At 49.2% G+C, this 22,034-nt stretch overlaps 1 protein-coding gene across 1 annotated transcript; it reads left to right on the top strand.

Moving 5' to 3' along the window:
* Positions 1 to 13: 13 nt before the first annotated feature.
* MKS1 (Meckel syndrome, type 1) lies at positions 14 to 20,660 on the top strand. The gene is made up of 16 exons (XM_025211383.1): positions 14 to 59; positions 2,061 to 2,125; positions 4,963 to 5,060; positions 5,299 to 5,427; positions 5,759 to 5,863; positions 7,048 to 7,156; positions 9,510 to 9,566; positions 12,557 to 12,599; positions 13,082 to 13,144; positions 15,129 to 15,199; positions 15,526 to 15,595; positions 15,921 to 16,028; positions 17,385 to 17,518; positions 18,177 to 18,259; positions 18,336 to 18,433; positions 19,060 to 20,660. Exons 3-16 carry the CDS (start codon positions 4,975 to 4,977, stop codon positions 19,155 to 19,157), a joined length of 1,254 nt encoding a protein of 417 aa, XP_025067168.1. The 5' UTR covers positions 14 to 59; positions 2,061 to 2,125; positions 4,963 to 4,974; the 3' UTR covers positions 19,158 to 20,660.
* Positions 20,661 to 22,034: the final 1,374 nt, after the last annotated feature.

Genomic DNA, 22,034 nt, shown 5'->3' with positions numbered 1-22,034 from the left:
CTCCGCCAGCCCGCCGGGGAAGCAGCTCCTGGGCCCGGCCACCCCCAGCACCGCGGCAAGTAGGTGGCGTCGCCCCCCCTTCCCCCCTCCCCCTGCAGAGACCTCCTCAGAGCCACGGCTCCCCGGGAGCCTCAGGGCCTGGCGCCCTGCAACCCCCGGGGCCTCTCCGGGCTGAGCGGGGCCTCCGCCGGCTTGTCCGCACGTCTGCTTTTGCCCCTGGCAGTTCAGCAGTGCGGTGACACCCGGCTCAGCAACCTGTGGCCTGCAGGCTGGGTCCCGGCCATGGATGTGGTGCTGCAGCAGCTTCTCCCCCCCACACTGGGTCAGTGCTGGGCAGATGTTAGGAGCCAGGTTTCAGCAGCCAGATTGACCCGGTTTGGGGGGGATGTTAGGACTCAGCTGCTCCTGCCGCTTTTCCCAGGGACTGCACAAGGAAAACACCTGGCGCTGCCACTGCTGTTTCCCCCTCTGCTCACAGCGCGTTCCCCCGCAGCGGTGGGCCCTTCAGCAGCTGTTTTCCCCTGCTGTCTTTTTTTTTTTTTTTTTTTAATTGTTGTGTTCCGAGCCAAATCACGTCCAAATCCATGAGTCGGACCCGAACCATATGTGGCCCTACAACCAGCGAACATCCTCCACCTGCCGGGGCTTTAGATCCTTCCCATGTCTTTTGGCGGGCATCAGCCTGGAGGCTTGGGGTTTGGATGCCCCCAAGTTTCGCTTGCCTTCAACCATGTGGTGACAGGAGCAAGCTGGGGAGGAGTCTCCCATTTCCATAAAATAGGCATTAAGCCCCAACACCTCGGTGGGTACTAAACCGCGCCAGAAGAACAGTTATCCCTGGGAGGGCTTAAGGAAAACTGCCTTCTTGGACCCGGATACATGGTGTTTCCGCTGCCAGGTAAGTTTTCCCATGCTGTCATGGGGATGAGCACCAGCTACAGACCACAGAGAAAAGCAGCAGTGGTGGGTGCTTTCCCGGCCTAGCTGCTGCAGAAAGCACTAGTGACAGCAGCTGGATCCTCACGCCTGCCCACGGTGCACAAGCCCACCTCTGACCTGAACTGGGTCGGTCTGGCTTGCAGCCTGAAAAGGTTTCCCCCTCCCCAGGCCATCAAATGTTTCCTCCCAACTAAGGCAGGTCTTGCCTCTCTTGGGTTCCTCTGGAGCAATAGGTGGGTTTGAGATTCAAACTGAAGTCTTTCAAGCCAGGGTGATGCAAGTGCAACCAGCCTAAGGGGCTGTCTCTTTGGGGATGTCTTCACGAGGAAAAGCAGTTGTGTTAACGAGGGTGTTGTGTACTTACTGTTAGACATAGGACTGTTCAACTCATGGGGCTCTTTTTCTTTCCTGCAAATGAAAACAAGCAATTCCTCCCTGTCGTCTAGTTTTATTTCTAAACTCAGAGACCCACAGAAAGCAAATGATGTCCACAGGGAAAAGCAAATTCCTTGGCATATTTGTCAAGGGTTCCCAAGTACCTCTATAGTATGGACCATGTCTTAATCCTCCATTGGACACTTTCCCTTGCATTTAGTCCACTCTGTTTACTATCACCTAACATGCCGGTGGCGGCTACAACCACTTACATGTAAAAATGATATGATAAGGACTTAATGCATTTGTAGTTTCTTTAATGTGGTATTAGAGCTGGAAAATATACAGAAAAGTGTCCAGCCTGGTAATTTGTCTAGATCAGGGGTTGGCAACCTATGACTTGCAGGCTGAATCGGGCCTGCAGAGCCATTGAATTCAGCCTGCGGACATGAGGCTTTGGTGGTTGGCGGGGCTTCAGCTGCGAGTACTCTTCCCATGCCACCATAGAGAGAAGCACCAGAAGCCTTGCTTGGATCTGAATGTAAGCATCTTGTTCTCTAGGTATAAGTGCTTTGGGAATTCAAAATGTGGCAGTGTGGCTACCTTGTGAGTTCCAGACGCTGCCCGTAAAACCAAACAGAATGGAGAAGAAATGTTCAAAGGGCTCTCTTTGCTCACAGTTCTGAAGCAGGGTCAGAGGGTCAAGTGAGATATGAAACAGTGGTCTGACACCTCTTATCTTCTAGGTAGCTGTCTTGATGATGAGGAAGAAGAGGCAGTGATTGGATGGCAGGAGAAACTCTTCAGTCAGGTGAGCCAGTGGAAGAGTGGGAGGAACTTGCCAGCAGGAGCCTCTGGCATCTTCTTCAAATGGTGAAGAGGAATAGAGGTTCCTGTGACTCCCAGTCGTGCTGCTGCAGTTTAGAAGGGGTGGCTACTCTCTGATCTCTTGTATGGTCAGTACTAAATTAGAGAACAGGAGCAAGCAGAACTGGTTTCTGATGTACTTCTCGGAGGCTTTTCAATAATATTTTCTCCCAGTGTGTGTGTGTGTGTGTGTGTGTGTGTGTGTGTAAACAACAAAAGTACAGCTTGATTTCTGTGAAATATTTTCAGGGCGGAGGTCTGAATCTGTGTGTAAAGCACGGCCTTAATGTTTCCTTCTTACTCTCACAAGAATTGGCCATCTTAATTTTTGCATAGTTAGTTTCTATGAAACTTCCTTAGATGTTGACCAAATGGTAATGCATCAGCCTTTTTTTCACAAATATTGTTCTCCTATAGATAGGGGCTTTTTGTCTCCAGTTGAAACATGGCTGTGACCTAAATTTTCACCATTTTTTTGATGGAGCTATCCAATTTAATACTACAAAGAATCTGTGTACTTCATTTGATTACAGCCACTAAAGCACTAAATCAACCTTAGCTCAGTCCTGCATGCATGTATTTGAGCAGCTTTATTCAGCCAAGTAATTCCATCAGAAGGAATGGAACTCCCTGCATGAGTAAATGTATTGACATCTGTCTCCAGGATCAGGCCACAAGTTAATGCAGTAATAATTAGAAATGACAGGATCAAACTACAACAGACAAAATGGAAGATGAATACAGAACACCACTTCCATGCAGCAGAGGGGTTTATCATTTTGTGGAATTGCCTCCCCAGGAGAGAAGTGAAGATCCTGTTGCTTGAAACCTGCTTAAAATGAAATCACATGATGGCCTTTGTAAGAATGAATGTGTGGTTGGGCTAAAGGTCAGAAATGCAAGTTAAAAGATACCAAGAGTTTTGTTTCTATCTGTCCCAATAACTCTGTGTGACTTCAGGTGAGCCATGCTTCCTCTTTGTGCCCAAGTTCCCCTACCTGTAAAAGTGGCTCAAGTCACTTTCAGGCAGCGGTATTGTGAGAAGAAAATGGGCCATACCTAGAAGCACCTTGGAACCCTGTGGGTGATGTCAGTGCAAGAGTACCTCAAGCCTTGGGGAATGGCCTAGTTGAGACCTAAAGAACTAAGGGTAGGGCTAAAACAGGGGTGGGAAAAATACAGTATGGCCTGTATCTGGTCTGCCAATTGATTCTGTCTGGCCTGTGGCACCATCAGAGGCCAGAGCCGGAGCTGTCCCCTGTCTATGGGCCAGATAGAATCAATGAATCAATTGGCGGGCCCACAGGTGGGGTGGGGGTCTCTGGCTTCTGCTGATGTGACAGGGGATGCTGGGCTGAAGCAGCCCCACCTGCCTGGCACTGCATGGCAGCTAGGAGATGGAGTCCAATCCCATGGTGTTGTGTGGGCAGGGCTGCTTCTGCTCAGTGTCTCCTGTAACACCAGAGGCCTGCGCAGTTGGGGGAGTAGGCGAGGGGGGGAACTGAGTCTCCGTCCTGGCTTCCTCCAAGCTGGGGTTTGCACAGCGAGCCGGGGAGGGGGGAGAGGGAAGACTAAGAGTTGGGGGCGTTCCCCACCCCCTTGCAGCTGGGCTCTGTGGGGCTGCAAATGCCACAGCCCTGCCCCTTGCACAGCTTGGATCTTAGGCCCCTTGCTACCTGCTGGCAGCCAAGCTGGGCAGCACAGGGGCAGAGAGCATGGAGGAGCCGAGATAAGATGCTACTGCCCCAGGTGGGCTCATGCTCCCACTCTTGCTGCTATTCTGGTGCCAGACTTGGCCTGGCTTTGGGGAGCTCGTGTGTGTGTGTGTGTGTGTGTGTGTGTGTGTGTGTGTGTGCATGTGCACATAGGTGCTCATGCAGCCCTCAACAGCTCACTGAAATTCATTTAGTGGTTCTCTAGCCCAAATAATTGTCCACCCCGGGCTAAAAACTGGGCTTTACAAAGGCACTTAACTCGCTGTGGCTTCTTTAAAAAATCTCAGCCGTGAGGCTTTTCCTGGTTCTAATCTCTGCTATCCATGTTATGCCAAAATCTCTGTTTTTACTGTGCCATTCCTAGTTTGAGGTGGATCTGTATCAAAATGAGTCAGCCTGTCAGTCTCCCCTGGATCGGCAGTATCACCAGGAGATCCTGAAGCTGGAGAAGACAGGAGGCCGGAAAAACTACCGCATCTTCACCTACACAGACCATGACCGATTCACCAACCTGGAGGAGGTATCTGTTGTTAATCATGCCTAATTTGTTGCCGCCAGTCATCTCTCTCAACATGGCCAGGTCCTGCATCAACTGAACCCAAGGACTCTGAGAGGACAGCTTTTTAGGGCAGTAGAATGCACTGCTTCTGCAAGGTACTCCCACCTACTGCCCCAATTCTGCCTCTTTCTGAGAGCTGCACAATGAAAGCCAAGAGGAAGCTGTCAAAATGGTGGATGACTTAGCAAGGTAGAGCTTCAAATGTGCCAAGTTAAAAGAATGGAGGATGAAATCTGCAGTCACCTGACAGCTGGGCTATTTTCTGTGCTGGGCTGTTCACAGGGGAGATCCAAGGCTTTTCAGGCTTTCTGTGCCCTAGAGCAGCTGAGAGGAGCATGCGTGTGTGTCTGTATTTACATGTAATTGCCTGCGTTCTTGCTATGGCCTTTGGAGCTCAGAAGGGAGAAGGGCAAATCTTCTGGCATTAAATGGTTCTGCCTTTCTCATGGGAAAGAGAGCCTGTTCCTGTGTAGGAATAACAGTCTCACTTCCTGCCTTCTCTTCTAGCACTGTCAGAAAATGACCAACTCAGACTATGAGGTGACATCACATCTGGCAGAAAGGATGGCCAATGTGAGGAGGAGAAGACAGGACCGCAGGCCTATGTGAGTATAAAGAATGACTCAGAACAAACTGAGAGTGGATTCCAGCACTGGTGCCCATCTGGGTATGGCTTCTCCATCCAGAGCCTGGTGCTGTGGCTTCTCGTGCTGGGATCCCAGGGTGTGCATCTCACCATGTACACTGTTGTCTGTACTCAGGTAGTTTGTACTGGTGTCATGATGTGTTTTATAGAGTGGCTTGGCGAGTGTGGATAATAGCATTCTGTGGTATCCTTGGCAGGGAGGGGAGCACTCTGAAGTCACGAATCATCACCTGGGAGCCCTCGGAAGAATTTATTAAGAATAACCATGTCATCAACACCCCTGTTCAGACCATGTATATTATGGCAGACTTGGGAGCATATGGAAAGTAAGGAAATGCTCAGAGTGAGTTGGTTTGCTGGATGTGAACCTCTATTCTTCCCCTCTTTATCAAAGCTCCCACCCCTTACACAAGTTGGCAGAAGGGGATCGAGGGACTCCCAAGAGCTTCAACAATACCAGCTGTTGTTTTCTCCTACTTGTTATCTCTGTGGGAGGCATTGTACATGTTTTCCTCCCCTCCTCCTCCCATCTTTCTAATGAGTAGGGATACAGATAAGTCTGAACCCCCTCTGCCCTATGTACACACGTGAGCTGTCATTCCAAAGGTCTGCTGGCTCTATTCAGACTCCATTGCTGTTTCTTGGTTTCTGTCCCAGGCTTGGCCACAGGGAGTATGAACATGTTCTTTGCACAATCAAGGTGGACAGCAATGGGGTGATCACAGTGAAGCCAGATTTCACAGGCACCAAAGGTGCTTACAGGTGAGCTGGGCAGGACTAACTGCATGATGAGGGACTGAAATTACTTTTCATGGGTCACCTTTCATACTGTGAAAGGGGGTGTCTAGTTCGGAGATCCTGCAACTTAACACTTTGCTAGGAAGCATGATCTGAGATGCCTGCAGGATAATATCATGGTTCTGCCTGGTGTCATCTTGTCATTGTGCCTGTTTGTTGAGGCTCTTGAATAGGCAGCTCACTACCCAGGTAGGTAAGAAAGATGTATTTATATGGAGTGCTGTCATATAGGGCATTATGTCCCTTTTCAAGGGGAAGGGGAAAGCTCTTCCTTGGGACTCCCACAAGAAGCAGGCTTATTTGGTCTTCCTCTCCTGTAAATAGTTCTTGTAAATAGTTACTTAAGTAGGACATATGCCATTTTCACTCCAGGGGCATGTGGCAGTCTAGACCTGACAGCAGGTCTCGGAGACTACTCTGAGTTTGGTTTCCCATGACATAATGTTCCGTTGTATTGAGTGAGGTTGTCCCCAGGTTAAGGCTATAGTTTTGTAACTGGTTTGCTGCAAGTGTGGCTGAATGAGCCAGGCTCTGAGACAGCCAGGTGGGAAAGAAGGTCTAGAGTGGACTGGGATAAGGTCCCAGGGTGGACCAAGAGTAAAGGAATAGTCCAAGTGAGGACAAAGGGAACTGGAATGGCACAATAAATACCATTTGTTTTGGAGCAGAGTCTGTGGTGCTATGGGACATTCGGCACTCTGATATCCATCTTAAAAAGAAGAAAACACTCTCTCTTCTTCCCAGGAGCTGACTGATAAGAAGGAGCTCCAATAGGCGTGAGTGCTACAGATCACAGAAGCCAGGGGCTGAGAAGAGCCAGGGTCTTTAAGCCCTTTGTGAAGACACACTAGCGCTGTCTCTCAGGAGACAGACTGAATAAGGCTGCCTCTTGGGGAGTCCTGAGAGAGAGCTTCCCCCTTTCCCTTGAAAAGGGGAAGTTTTGATCCTTGAGTGACAAGGGCACAGACATATATATCCTGATGGTTTTCTTAATGAGCCCCTGCTGCTGGGTAGGCCCTCATGGGTGGGTGTATGTTAGGGTTACGGCTGCTTCTGGGACTATGTTGGGGTTGGCACACCTGTTGTTGGCACTGGATCTGTTCCTTGTCTATTCTAAGTCTTGTTCATTGCATTTTGGGGCTGTGCAGGATTGAGCTGGATGGTGAGAAGCGAGAGCTGTGGAAATACACCATTGAGAATGCCTCACCCCAGGTGAAGCAAGAGGAAGAGGAACGGGAGCAGCGCGTGTTCAAAGATGTAAGGACCTGCTTTGCCTAAAGACTGTTGGGTATTTGGTTCATATGACACAGATTGAGACAGGACCTGGAATGATTTTTCTGTATGCAAAAGAGATCTATTTGTTGCTGTCCAGACTTGGTTCTCCTTTAATCTGATACAGGGAAACTGAGTGAAGAGAAGTGCAGCGCTAGTTAGCATGGCACTGAGAATGAATAAACCCTGCTTGCCCAGTCTGGAAATCAAACAGCTGGTCTGTGTTCCAGCTCTAATTTGACCTTGGGAGTTCGGCTTTTCCTGGTGTGGTTTTGTGGTTTCTCCACTACAATATGAGTAGCTAAAATCACTCATGACTAAAGTCTCCTGTAGTATTTAAGTTTTCTTTCAGTCCTGAGCTTCTGTAGCAGATACCTACCGTAGTGACTGTTGTTCATTCCTTGTATCTTAGCTGAAAGAGCTTCAGCATCAAACTTCTCATTTTATAGCTGTCTTCTTGATAACAGAAGTATTCTCATTAGGGCAGGGGTGAGCAATTATTTTGGCTGAAGGACCACTTAAAAAGTTTTGGTGAGATGTTGAGGGCCAGGGGGGAGGTCAGTTGATCCTATCTGGCCTGCCGCTCACTGCCAGAAGCCTGAAGAGGAAGGGCTGCATCCTGCACCACTCCATTCTGCTGCAGCTGGGGCCAGGCTGGGCAGCATGCAGACTCCACTGCTCCACTGCATCTATCCCCCCCAGCCTGACTTCCTGTTGGCTCTGTGCAGTCCTGGCAGCGGGACCCGCACAGGACAGGGTGCAGTGCATTGTGCTGAGTAGCTGTCCTGCTCACCGCAGTGAGCCACTGCCACCACTGTGCTGCACTGGGAAAGTTGGGGGCGGCTGCCCCAAGCCAAGCCCATGACTGGTATGGACTAACTGTGCCACAGTGGCAATGGCTTATTGTGACAGGTAGGCATGATGGCTATTTATTGTGCTGCATCACACCCCGTCCCGTGTGGGCCCAGCTGCCAGCAGCCACAGTACCAAGACTGCAACTGCAGCGCCAACAGGAAGTCAGGTGTGGGAGGGAAGGGGGACGGAGGAGTCAGCTCAGCCTGGCCCAGCCCCAGCTGCAGCAGAGCAGCCCAGAGCACAGTCCTCCCTCCTCAGGCTTCTGGCAGTGGCAGCCTGATTAGGATCAACTGTCAGGTTGGATACAGCCTGTGGGCCATATTTTGCCCACCCCTGCATTAGGGGAACCTGTCCCTCCTTGTCCCTTTCTCTCTCAGTTCAGAGGTTCACCTCTCTAATATTTCTCTCCTGGGCTGTTATTCATTCTAGACTTGTGGTTTATGTCTCTCAAATTTTTGCATGTGCTGTTACTGTCATCTATTTCAGACTCTAGGCTCCTTGCATAATTAAAATCAACCAGTAATACAAACTAGTCAGAGCTCATATCTAGCATAAAACTGCTGTTACAGTACTCCTTTATGCCTCCCAAGAAATTCTTACAGCATAACTCTCTCCTAGCATATCCTAGTTGATCTATCTGCTACCTCCCTGCACACCTGGTAATCAGGAGGCTCCGTAACACACCAAGAAAACTAAAGACTCCATGTTATGAAATAGTAGAGAGTAGTATTTTTCTGAAATAGAGAGTCCTTTCCAGAGAGATGGATTTAGAGATGTTCCTTCAATTAGCGGAACTGAAAAGACCTTTTCTAGCTCTTTCTTCTTCCTTCTCCAGCCACTTCCCTTGCTGAGCTTATCCTCCTGCTTCATCCTGTCTGAAGCAAGCTCTAGATCACTCCCTCTGTTTGCACAGAACATCTATGCTCTGTGTATATCTATGGAAATGTTTGAGCATGTGATTTTTTCATTTTGAGCCTACCTTGTCCTGGATTATTGTGGAAGTACATACTAGGCCATTTGTGTTAAACCATCACTGTTCTTCACCTTTTCCCCAAACTACTTTGAAGACTGCCTAATAATCTATCAGGCTGTTTGACCGCATATTTGATGCCTTATGTGGTAGTGCTGAGACTGCAATCCAGGAGTCACTACTGAAGGGATTCCAGTGCTGCCAGCACTTTTTTCATTGGAAAGTTGAGATGTCCATGTGTCCATCCCCTCTTCAGCTGAGTTCCTAGGTCTCCAAAGATATTGCTTGATGTAGTTCACTTCCTCCTTCTCAGTGTACTCAAACTTCATCTTTTTATTGCCACTCCTGCAGTGCAGGTACCACTTCTCTTTATCTGTGTCCCTGTGGTTTGGGGCTGTGTTCCTCATGCATCTCCTAGTTTGGGATTGTTTGCTGTAATGCGTCTGGAAATTGCAATGGTTGCTGTACAATGGCTTGCAGGTACTTTTTCTGATTTACTCTTGTTTTTTTCAGTTGTATAGTCGTCACAAGGAGTATCTTAGTGGTCTTGTTGGCTCAGAATTTGAGATGGTGAGTAATATATATCAATGGTGTGGAGTCCTCAGTACTTGAAACATTAACAAATAATTTTGTGATATTTTGGATATCTGCATGCTGTTTAATCCTGTATATCATTCAGACCTGCATACCACTCAGCTAGAGTACATGTTTTGTTCAAGCCCTTGTTTTAGCCTCACATGTATTGCTCAGAAAATCACTGATGTTTAGAATCTCTCCTGCTTGGTTTTTGATCCAATGGGGTGACAGGTTTTTGAGCTAAGTGTAAACAAGGTGTTTCCTGTGCTTTGGGAAACCTCTTCCAAAGCTGTGTTACACTTAAGCTTCAGCGGGAACCATCTAGGGAGAGAGAGGATCATGGTTTCCATTAGAGGTGCACCGATATATCAGTCCATATTGTATCGGCACCGATTTAAATGAAAATTGACATTATCGTCAATCAGGTTTTTTTGGCTAATGTGGCCAATAATGCCGCTGATAAATGCCACGTGCATGTGTACAGCTGCAGTATGCACGTGGCCAGGAGTGCAGCCAGGCAGCTTGGAGAGCAGCAACCAGTTAGTAAGTCTGTTGGGGGGGGGGAAAGGGAATGGGGGAGAGAGAGGACATGGAGGGGGCAGATCCAGGCCCCTTCATAGTTTCATAGCTTCATAGTTGGTAGGGTTGGAAGGGACATGAGCAGATCATCAAGTCTGACCCCCTGCCATGGCAGGAAAGAGTACTAGGGTCAAAAGACCCTGGCAAGGTGTTCGTCTAGCCTCCTTTTAAAGACCCCGAGGGTAGGAGCCAGCACCACTTCTCTTGGAAGTTGGTTCCAGATCCTAGCTGCCCTGACAGTGAAGTAGCGCCTCCTGATGTCTAGTCTGAATTTACCCTCTGCCAGCTTGTGACTGTTATTTCTAGTCACTCCTGGTAGTGCTGGGGGAACAGGGACTCCCCCCAATGCCTGCTGGTCCCCCCTGACTAGTTTATAAACAGCCATTAGATCCCCCTTCAGCCTTCTCTTGTGGAGGCTGAACAGGTTCAGGTCCCTTAGCCTCTCCTCGTAGGGCCTGCCCTGCTGCCCCCTGATCATGCGAGTGGCCCTCCTTTGGACCCTCTCTGTGTTTTCCACATCCCTCCTGAAGTGTGGCACCCAGAACTGGATGCAGTGCTCCAACTGCGGCCTGACCAGTGTTGCATAGTGTGGGAGGATCACCTACTTGGACCTGCTTGAGATGCATCTGTGGATGCATGACAGGGTACGGTTGGCCTTCCTGACCACGTCCCCACACTGTCGGCCCACGTTCATTTTGGCATCAGTAATGACTCCAAGATCCTTTTCTGCCTCTGCACTAACAAGAAGGGAGTTCCCCAGCCTCTAGGTATGCTGCTGGTTCTTCCTCCCCAGGTGCAGTACCTTGGACTTGTCAGTGTTGAAATCCATCCTGTTCTCATCCGCCCACCCCTGTAACCTGTCTAGGTCCGATTGCAGCCTATTCCTCCCTTCTAGCATGCCCACTTCCCCCCACATCTTAGTGTCATCTGTGAATTTGAACAGGGTGCATTTTACCCCCTCATCCAAGTTGCTGATGAAGATGTTGAACAGTGCAGGCCTGAGGACCAAGCCCTGGGGAACCCCACTGCCCACATCCCTCCAGGTCGAATAGGACCCGTCCACCACTATTCTCTGGGTGCGGCCCTTCAGCCAGTTAGTGACCCAATTGACTGTGTAGATGTTAATGCCACAGTCCCCAAGTTTTTTAATGAGAATGGGGTGAGAGACAGTGTCGAAGGCCTTCCTAAAGTCCAGAAAGACTACGTCCACTGCTACTCCTGCATCTAAGGATTTTGTGACCTGGTCATAGAAGACCACCAGGTTGGTCTGACAGGACCTGCCTCTAATGAACCCATGTTGGTTGCCCCTAAGCATAATCTCCCCTGCTGGTCCCACGCGGACAAGCGCCAAGATAATTCTCTCAAAAAGCTTACCCAGGATCGAGGTAAAACTAACTGGCCTATAGTTTCCTGGGTCCTCCTTCCTCCCTTTTTAAAAAATGGGAACCACATTGGCCCTTTTCCAGTTCTCTGGCACCACACCAGAGCACTATGAGTGCTCAGCGAGGGAGGGAGTAGGGCTGGGGTTGGGGATAGGGCTGGGGTAGGAGCAGGGGCTGCCCAGCTGGGGCAGGGCAGGGCGTGGGGTGGAGCCACAAGCAGTTCATCTGGGAAGCGTGGCGTGGGGCTGACTCCCACTGCTATGCGCGCCCCCAGGGGAAGCATGGGGGGCATATGTCCCCCAGATCTGTGTGCGAGGCGAGGGTGGGCTGCTGCTGTGGGCTGGGGGCAGCGCTGGGCTCTTTCCGGCAAGCGGGGAGGGGGGGACGGACGGACAGTTGGGCCAGGGCTGTGCTTGTGGCAGGCAGTGCCAGTGCTGAGAGGGGGGCTATGGGGCCATCTCCACTCCCTCCCTCACTGCGGGGGCCTTCATCTGCCCCCACCATTCCTCTTCCCTCCCCCCACAACTTCACCCCAACAGACTTACTAGCCCAACACTGCTCTCCAAGCTACCGGGCTGCATATTGGCAATTGAATTGGTATCAGCCGATATGGCTTGTTAATAATTGGCCATCAGCATTGGTCCAAAAAATCTTTATTGATGCACCCCAAGTTCTCACAGATTACTAGTTTTAGGGGCACCATCTGAAATGTTGCAAGGAGCCTGATTATCAGAGTATGGTGATCTTTCACCTTGTGGGGATTGGGCCTATCTGAAGAGTGTGGGGAAGAATTATTCAGTTCTGGACAGCTTGAACTGGATCATGTGAGAAGTTGGGATGTTTGCCCTTGGGCGTCTTCTCTCCTTTCACCAGCAGAGAGCTAATCAAAGAGTTAGGGTTCCTAGCATAAGTAATTGAAATGTCCTGCAGTGACCAGGTGCTGTTAATGGAGGGCCCTCTTGAGAGGGGGATGCACAAGGATCAATCAGTTGTCATTGAGCTGTTTCTCTCTCTCACCCTCAGACGCTCCCTGGTACACTCCGACTCTTTGTGAATGGAGAGATAGGTGAGTGCCTGTTTCGGATGGGTGATAGAAGCTGGCATGCTGCTTTTTGGACCCCTGCACTGAGGAAAAGTCAGGGGAGTTTGGGTTTCCAGTCCAGACTAGGTCAGAAGCACTGAAGGATGTTGAGTGATTCACTCCTAACACCTCCCATCACTTCTGGCTAATTGCAGATGTGCCAGGAGCCAAGATAGGGCAGTAATGGAGACCACAGCAAGGAGATGAATTTGGCTGGAAGCCTCTGTAGCCTGGGTGATGTTGTGGGGAAAAGAATTTTAGCCATTCAAGGAAACTCCCTTAGGGAATTTTGTCCAGTTGCTATGAAGAGCCTGCTTTATGCTCACCAGTTGCAGTAATTTCTTTTTCTCACTGAGAAGTTTTTGGAACCCCTTAGCAATGGGACTGCATCTCCCAGACAATACAGTGGCATGAGGGAGTTTGGAGTGTGATTAGGAGACCCCATTTTTATAGTCCTTTCCTTTCAGTTTCAGCCCAAGGATATGAATATGACAATCTCTACGTTCATTTCTTCTTGGAACTGCCTGCTCGTGAGTATCTGTGATCTAGTCCTTGAGTCAAAGTCCCAGGCATGTCACAGGCCATAGGAAATCAATCAGGTGGCAGGATCCATTAGATTAGCATTTTTCAAAAGCAAGAAAAAATTCATTTGATGGCTGCCATCTTGGCTGGTACTAAGATTCTATTCCAGAGCTAAAAGTATGATATTGCATGGCTTGACATAAACAAGTGGGCTGTATAGTGGTTCACACTGCCTGGTGTTTCATTTTCATATGCACTACACTAACACTAATCCAGCTGGCATGGCTTTGGTGTGCTCCTTCCTGGTTTTTGCATGGCTATGTGACTCTGATTCCCAGGTGCAAGATGTTCTTCGGCGTTGTGGTGCATCACACTATGGAAGACCCTGCTGGCCTTGATACATGCACTTGTACTGCTTTGTTATTTGTCAGGCTCTGAGCCCAGCTGCCCCTATTTTAAATTCTTAGATGTCAGTTTCATTGGTTAATCTCATTAGTCGTTAATCTCATTAGTAGTTCTTGCTCCTTTTGTCTGGGGTTATAGCGTAGGGGTCACAGAATCATAGAAAGTTAGAGTTGGAAGGGACCTGAGGACGTCATCTAGTCCAACCCCCTGCTCAAAGCAGGACCATCCCCAACTAGATCATCCCCCTCACCATTTTGTTGCCCTCTGCTGGACTCTGTCCAGTTTGTCTGCATCTTTTCTGTAGTGGGGGGCCCAAAACTGGACACAGTACTCCAGATGTGGCCTCACCAGTGCAGAATAGAGGGGAATAATCACTTCCTTTCACCTGGTGGCAACACACCTATCAATGCAGCCTGCAATGCAATGCTGTTAACCTTCTTGGCAACAAGGACACACTGCTGGCTCATATTCAGTTTATTGTCCTCTGTAACCCCCAGGTCCTTTTCTGCAGAGCTGCTGCCCAGTCAGTCAGCCCCCCCGGTATAGTACTTGTTCCATCCAAAGTACAGGACTTTGCATTTTCCTTGTTGAACTTTATGAGATTCCTTTTGGCCCAATCCTCCAATTTGTCTAGGTCACACTGAATCCTAGCCCTACCCTCCAGTGTATCTACTACTTCCCCCAGCTTGGTGTCATCTGCAAACTTGATGAGGATGCACTCTATGCCATCTTCCCGATTGTTGATGAAAATATTGAACAAGACTGGCCCCAGGAACAACCCTTGGGGCACTCCACTTGATACCGGCTGCCAACTAGACATTGAGTCATTGATTACTACTCTCTGAGCCCGATGCTCCAACCAGTTTTCTATCCACCTGACAGTCCGTTCATTCAGCCTGTACTTCCTTAACCTGCCTGCGAGAACGTTGTTTTAGCCTTGCTAAAATCAAGGTATATTACATTCATTGGTCTCTCCACATTGACAGAGCTAGTCACCTTGTCATAGAAGGCAATCAGGTTGGTCAGGCATGTCTTGCACTTGGTGAATCCACGCTGACTGTTCCTAATCACCTTCTTCTCCTCCAAGTGCTTAGAAATGGATTCCTTGAGGATTTGCTCCATGATTTTTTCAGGGACAGAAGTGAAGCTGACTGGTCTGTAGTTCCCTGGATCCTCCTTTTTCCCTTTCTTTAATGATAGGCACTATATTTGCCCTTTTCCAATCATCTGGGACCTCTCCTGATCGCCATTAGCCTTCTGTTGGTTTCTTTCTCTCTCTCTGTCTCTGGTGGTACAGCCATTGTCTATGTTTGATTGTCAAATAACATTTAGGTAAGTCCAAGTGTTGTTGATCCCATAGTACCCAGTCTCAGGGTTCTCCCTAAAGTAGTAGCTGGGTGCAGCAAAAGGGCAATGCAGTCTCTGGGGGAGCTCACCATGTGGTAAGTGTCAGGGGCCTCACACTCTCCCCTGACTATGCTGCAGGCTGCTCTAGAACAGCCCAAATTGCCACAGGCTGAGTCCTGCCTCATGCTTTTTTCCTACAGCACTAGTCTTCTTGCTCATGGTCTGTTCTTCTGTTGCCAGATTGGTCGAGCCCAGCATTCCAGCAGCTCTCCGGGGTGACACAGACATGTGCTACCAAGGAACTAGGCAGGGTAAGAGGCAAAACCAGGACTCTATGATAGTGAAGTCACGTAGTGTGATGGGCTTCTGACACTGCTACTCCTACAAGGAGCTCAGTGTGCTCGTGCTGGCTTCCTGAGCGGAGTAATGCCGTGGGATTCATGTACTCAGTAGGGTGCAGTTCTCATTCCTGGCATCTTCTTGGGGACTTCCAAGGTTAAGGAGATCATGTATTCTTTGTGGGACTGATCATGGCCAGGGCACCATTGACTTGTCCCATCCCCACCCTGGGCTGCTCTTGACATGTGCTGCACAATGTAGGTGATTGACTGATTTCTGCCCTGTTCCTCTTTCCTAGGATGAGGTGGCTTACTTCTCGTACCCATTCACCCTGGAGATGTTTTTTACACAAGAAGATGAATCAGAAGGTGAGATTCCTTGTTGCCCAAGGGCATCTTTGTCTAAACTTCCTTGCCAGTGTATTGCGATATAGGCACCACACGGCCTGACACGCAATAGCCCTTCACAGGGGTTCTCCCTATGGAGCAAGGGAAGCAAAGGGCAGAGTTTTCCATCCCATCCAGCAAATGTTTTCGCTGTCACTGTTTGGATGTAATATATGTAGCAAATAGTCAAACCCCAGGGAAACATTGGCATGAGAAATCCCCCTAGTACTTAGGAAGCCTGTTCTCCATAACCAGGTGACCCTAGTGAGGCTTGTTTAGGATTCTTATCATTTTTATCTCCTTTCAGGCTCTCTCCCACAGTGGCCTGTGCTCTACTTTGAGGTTCTATCGCTGGATTTCTGGCAGAGGTACCGTGTTGAAGGCTACGGCTCTGTAATACTGCCATCAGCTCCAGGTAAAGTCTCCCAAATGGACAGTATGTCAAGTGGCTGGAATGTTAGGTGCCACTGTCTGGAAATTCTCCTTCACAAGCATAGGACTCAACTGATTATCTGGTTCTGGAAAGAGAGTTCCATCACTGCATGCTGAGGCAAATGATAATTTGCCCTAAATGAAGCACTGAGGAAAAACTGGGTTTGTGTCATGCAGTATTCAGTGTTGTTGGTAGGAGACAACAAACATTGCTGGCTTTACTCCTTCCCTGTTTCCATCAGGTAGCATTCAACAACCATATGCTGGCATTTTATGCCATTACCTCGCCCTTCCATAAGATAGGAGCAAAAGTAAATCCAGGATTTTACTGCAAGAGTAGCTGCAAGCCCTGCTCCCAGCCCCACTCTCTCACCCCCTGAACTTCCCAGGGCTGGCAGATAGTGCCACGGGAGCAGCCACTGGGGACTTATTTAAGCCTCCAAAACAGGTAAGAATTCTCCCTTTGCCTCCCTACTCATGTCCCCTCTCCTCGCCTTTCTTCCGGCCCACCTTCCCTCCCTCTGCCCCCCACCTGCCACTGGTGCTGTATCTGCTGTCCCCAGAGGAAGGGGAGCTCCAGATCCACTCCAGGAGGGTAAAAAGGGTCCTGGGCCCAGCAGCAGTGAGCAGGTGGGTTCCCCCTCCCCATGTCTGTTCCCAGGTTGGAGGGAAACATACAGGGGGACCATGCTGGGAAGGGAACCCCCTTCATCCACTGCTGTCACTGTTTCAGACTGAGCCCAACCCCTGCACAGCCTGACTGGAATGGGACAGGAGCTCCCCTTGCCCTTGGGACAGTGGAGACAGCAGCAGCAGCAGCAGGCAGGGACATGCTTCTGAGCATGGAGGGAAAGCAGGGAATTCTTACCTATTTTGGGGATTTAAAAAAGTCCCCGGCTGCAGCTCCTGCTATGTGGTCAGAAAAGTGGGTGCAGCCACGCCAGTGCATCCTCTCTGGATCCACCCTTGGGTAGAAGTAATCCTTCTCTACCCACAAAGGTTGGAGAAGCTGTTTGCCAAGAGCTTTGAGTCTTGTAGATGGAAAGTGCTACAGAAATGCAGAGCATTATGTAAATGTAATTCTGCTCAGGGAAGAATGCAAAGTGTGATATTTAAGGGCTTGGATTATTAAATGCATTCGGTTGCTCTATTATTAGATGTATCTAAGTGGGGTAGGTCTGCTAGGTGTTCAGGGAGTGTGTTTGTAGGGGAGGATGAGGTCTGTCACACAGTCTATTTTCATCCAGTCCAGGGCAGGGAAGGATCTGGCCATCTTCCCGTGTATTTCTCTGTGAGAATATGGAATTACCTGTTTGCTTTCCTTCTTGTCCTGGTACAGGGTTCCACACCCTGACAGTCCCCACCTGGCGACCTGTGGAGCTGGGGACAGTCTCTGAGCTGAAGAGGTTTTTCATTGGTGGTTCCCCTGAACTGGAGGACATGACTTATGTCAGGGTGCCAACAACCTTCAAGGCAAGATTCACCTCAGGGGTTGTTTTGCTCCCTCATAGTGGGCTACAGATTCTGTTCCTTCCATGGGAAGCCACTGAAGGCAACCTGGGCCAAATTCATGCAGGGATGAGCTGAGGTCCCAGCCATGGGAGCTTTCTTGAACCCATCCCGAGAACTGGTCCCCTTCTGGATAGCCTGAACATGGACCAAAGGACAGGTGGATCAACATGGCTGAGCAACGGGTCCTGCCAGGAGTTCCTGTTTATGTGAGGCTTGTAGTACCACTCCTGGCCTTGGCCTGCTTTCTCAAGCGTGGTGATTGGTCCAGCACTGTTCACAGCAGCACTAAATTCCTTTATATCTGTATAAGGGCAAGTATGATCCCTTCTCTTGTATGGGTTGGGATTATGCTTTGAAGAGAAGAGTAGAGTTTAACCTTTCCCCCCGCTACACTGTCAGCTCCCCAAAGAGCCCTGTCCTTAGCGCAGCTGAAAGCTATGTCTGCACTTCTCAGTACCTTCTGGGAAGCTGGCATCCAAGCTTCTGAACTGCTTCGGAACAGGGAGACTCCATGCACCAGTGCTGCCCATATCCTCTTGAAAGGGATCCCTTTCCCTGGGGGTCAACTTGGCTTCGCCAGCTGCAGGCAGGACTGCTTTAATTTGTCTTATACCCACAGGGAGAGCGTCTGAGCCGCTTTGGCTTCCGCACAGAGACAACAGGGAGTGTCACTTTCCGGCTTCACTGCTTGCAACAATCCAAGTAAGTGGTGCCACATCTTCCCCCAGTTTGTGTGCTGGTGGTTCCAGACATAACCCAGTTCTCTGCTTCCATGCAGGGCCTTCTTAGAGTCCAGTGCTCAGAGGACGCGCATGCAGAGTGTGCTGGACCGGTTGGGAGGCTTCAGCCAGCAGAACTCTCTCTACACTGTCCTCGGTGAGTTCTTTCTTTGTCTTGGCCAAATGGGGAACCTCTGGTTCACTTTGCTTACTTCAGAAGAAGTGGAGGAGAGATTGGGGTGTTTCAGAAAAAAAATTATTGTGTAGAAGGCCCCTCTGGCTTTCCTCCCTGCAGAGATTTTTTGACTGAACGCAGAAGGACAGAGGGTAAACAGTTGCATGAAACATCAGTTCCCTGTGAGTAGCTCAACAGAGTTTCCACTAGGGTAAAGCCTTTGCTGAGCTAGCAAAGTCAGTGAATGATCAGCCTGATCAGCTAAGATACAGGCAGGCACTGACTTCAGAGAAGAGCCTTGCTGTTCTATGTCTCATGCAGTGGAAATTGGAGCAGAAGTACCCCTTAGCTCTGACATAACATAATATGCAGCTATCATGGGGTACTGCAGCATGGAGCCAAAATTGGTTGTGAGGGAGGAGGATGAAGAGAGAGCTGTGGTCTCGTGCTTCACTGAGGGTAAAGTTAGTCATAGCCCGTGAACTCTCCCCATCCAGACAGAGAAAGAGATGGTGTTAGTCTGTCTTGAGGAGGGGCTATCCCATCTGGCTATCTTAGCTAGCATGCTTCCATAGGTGCTGAACCCAGTCTTGGTTGCTCTGTTGCAGAGGCATTCCAGAAGGCACGGCGACGGATGCAGGAAGCACGCGAGAGCCTTCCCCAGGACCTGATCAGCACCTCTGCCTCCACTGTGCACCAGCCATGACTATCTTGCTACTCTATTGGACTGAAGCCTAGCAAAACTTCCCTCTGCTAGAACTACCTCTTATATGACACATGTTGATAGTGGCATAAATGGCAAGGATGTTACACATGCATCCAGTTTAAGGAGCCATAAAATGGTAAACCAGCCATAAAGGTGTAGAACATTTTCTGGCTGGTTTGTATGGCACCTTAAATTGAATGTATGTCAGATCCAGCCCCAGGACCAACAAGCAGCTGGTTATCAGCTCCAGCCCAGTCCCAGACTTGTGGGTATCTGGCTTTCAACTTGCTGGTACTGGGGGAGTCTTGGATCATGAACCCTGGCAAGTAAAAAGGGCACAATTAGGGTATGATGGGGCATGGCAGGAGGTGCAATTGTTGGGATTCGGGATCAGCTCCCGTGGTGTCATTAACTAAATGTGTGTCAGTGTCCATAGTCTCATCTCCTGCCCTTTAAAACTTTACAACTACTTCCTGCTGCATTTCTCTGGGGGAAAGGAGACTGTAGGGTGCCCACCTCCTAAACTTTTCCCTTGTATAAGTACTGGCATAAGTAGAGGGAGCAATTTCCCTTTCAGCTGACTACCTTAAAATTCCACTTGATGCTCCATGTTAGAGTCAAAACCATGACCTGCCTTGGAGCTGGATGTATACAGCTGTGCCTGGGACCCTGTTTGGGAGGGTAATGAGTTGCCAGGCTGGCCTTGGTGCTAATGTCCAGATACATCTGTTTAGAGTATTCCGTACATGGTTTGATACAAGGTGAAGCTCTCATGCTGATCATGGGAGAGATTCAGGAAGCATCCAAAAGCTGAGGATGGACCCTCAGGCCTTAAGCCCTGGAGATAGTAGCCCCCTTCCTTCTTGGGAGTGGTGTCCAAGGGAGGTTTTGCATAGAACCCAGGGCAGGCTTTACTCTGCTTCCTGTGACCCTCCCACCAGCAGCTCCTTTTTGCTAGCCCATCATCAAAAGCCATCAGTGCAAAACAAGCTTGGAGCATGGGCTCATCTAAGAGTGCCAGTATTGCATCAAAAAGTGTGAGCACATACACATTATGCTGCAAGTCCTGCTCTGATTAAACTCAGTCATTCCATGATCTGCCTGCTGCGGATGCACAGCAGGGCAGTGATGGAAGGTTAACAATGATGCAGGGTGAGGATTCTAACTCAGATGGTTCAGACAACACCTTAGCAGTTTTATTGCCTTAGCAGTTTTATTGCATGACTAGATGGCAGTTCTCTTTGCCGTGAAAACTCACTTTCGGTCACAGTTGGAGCTTTGTTACCAAAAGTTTTTCAAAATCTTTGCTGGATTTTTGGCAATTGGCAAATTTCAGCTACATTAGTAACTGACATGTTCTCTCTCCTGTAAGAAGGTGGTTGGAGGTTGTGGGATTGCGCTACTGCAGATCTGTGTAATAAAGTATGTAGGACCTGGACAAAGGACTTTTACTGTTAACAATCAGCCTACGTAGAAGTTGGGTCATCACTAAAACTGATTGTCTCCATCTATGTCTTATTGACTGGGTCATTTCTCAAATGAAGAGCTATTTATCTACACATCTTGCAAGCAACCAAAACTTACAGAGTCAGACATACTATGGACATGCCAGGTCAGGTGCCTTGTCCCCTGGCCTGTCTCTCCAGAGCTCCAAGAAAAGTGCTTGAAATGACTTCCCATCATCACCTAAACTGCAGGGGAGGAAGGGACAGAAGTCTGCTGTTCTGAGTGATGTTTAACTGTCTTAAATGCAAAGCCATCCTTTCCCTTACAGTCAGCTCTGGCTAAACTCTAGTCACTTTCCAGTTCCTACACATACCAGCCTCCTTCATTGCAAAACTCCGATTCATTTCACCAGCAGTAGTAGGCATCTGTCTGTCTCACAAGACAATAGAATTGCGGTGAGTCATCAGTTTGCTGAACATCTGCAGGTGTGACTGGACAGCCCAATTCTTGAGTGACAGTCCCTTCCATAGTTTTCAAATTTGAAGTTTGTATCAAACAATACCAAATGTGGTGTGGGGTTCTTCCTGAGGTTTCTCAATGGCAGGGAGATGAGAATCAGTGAATATGCAGTGATTCATTTACAAGATCCCCCTTGGGAAACTCACCAACATCACAGCGTAATCACTGTCACTGTTCCCCTTCTCCCCATTCAATACAGTCTCTCCTTCCACCCCTGTCTCTCTTTTCCATTTTGATGCTACAGAGAAGGCCCCTCTGATCTCTTGGTGGATGTGGCTGCTCTAGGAATTCACTTTCAGGTCTGTCTTGCATCTGACCTGGGGGGAATTTTCTCAGTCTACTCTTAAGCTCCCCGTCCTCCTGTCACCACACAGTGCTGGGGGCTTGGGGAGCCAGGATTCATGGGCAGATGTTTCCAACTAATGCCTTCAATATGTGTGATTGCTTTCCGGATAGAGTTACATGCATGATGATCATTTCCTAGTATCACCAGGCATCCAGCCAACACAGAATGATGCTTTAGGTTTTTGTTTTTTTAGTTATTTCACAAGAGACTGTAATGGGGCCCCTGCCTTACCACTGAAGAGAGAAGGAGCCAGGGTTCAGCTGGCCGGCTCCAGCCTTCTGGACAAACTGATGAGGCAGAGGGCCCTTTAATAAAATGGCCCACCCCAAGTGCAGCCAGCACTGTGTGGCCAGTGACTGGCAGGCCTGGGGCAGAAGTAGTGGGTCAGGCGAGAGAAAGGAATATAAGCCCAGGCCTGAGTCAAGGGGGTCAGTCTGGCCCTGCAGCCTGCCAGGAGTGGGGCTGTAGGAGGAGAGGGCCCTGACTGCCCAAAAAGAAAGGACTTCAGACAGCAGGGAAGCTGCAAGGAAGCCCCTGCATGACCAGGCAGTGGGGATAAGTATTTT

The sequence above is a fragment of the Alligator sinensis genome, unplaced genomic scaffold (genome assembly GCF_000455745.1).
Source record: "Alligator sinensis unplaced genomic scaffold, ASM45574v1 scaffold773_1, whole genome shotgun sequence".
In the NCBI taxonomy this organism is placed as follows: domain Eukaryota; kingdom Metazoa; phylum Chordata; order Crocodylia; family Alligatoridae; genus Alligator; species Alligator sinensis.
Note: the sequence above shows the minus strand (reverse complement) of the source record. Positions and strands in the feature narration are given on the sequence as shown.

Bases quoted from the DNA above. Each gene is read 5' to 3' on its own strand.
- MKS1 (XM_025211383.1), top strand. From the start codon at position 4,975: ATGACCAACTCAGACTATGAGGTGACATCACATCTGGCAGAAAGGATG. The intron at 12,600-13,081 runs GTGAGTGCCTGT...CTTTCCTTTCAG, and splicing joins CTTTGTGAATGGAGAGATAG to TTTCAGCCCAAGGATATGAA. The intron at 18,434-19,059 runs GTGAGTTCTTTC...GCTCTGTTGCAG, and splicing joins CTCTCTCTACACTGTCCTCG to AGGCATTCCAGAAGGCACGG.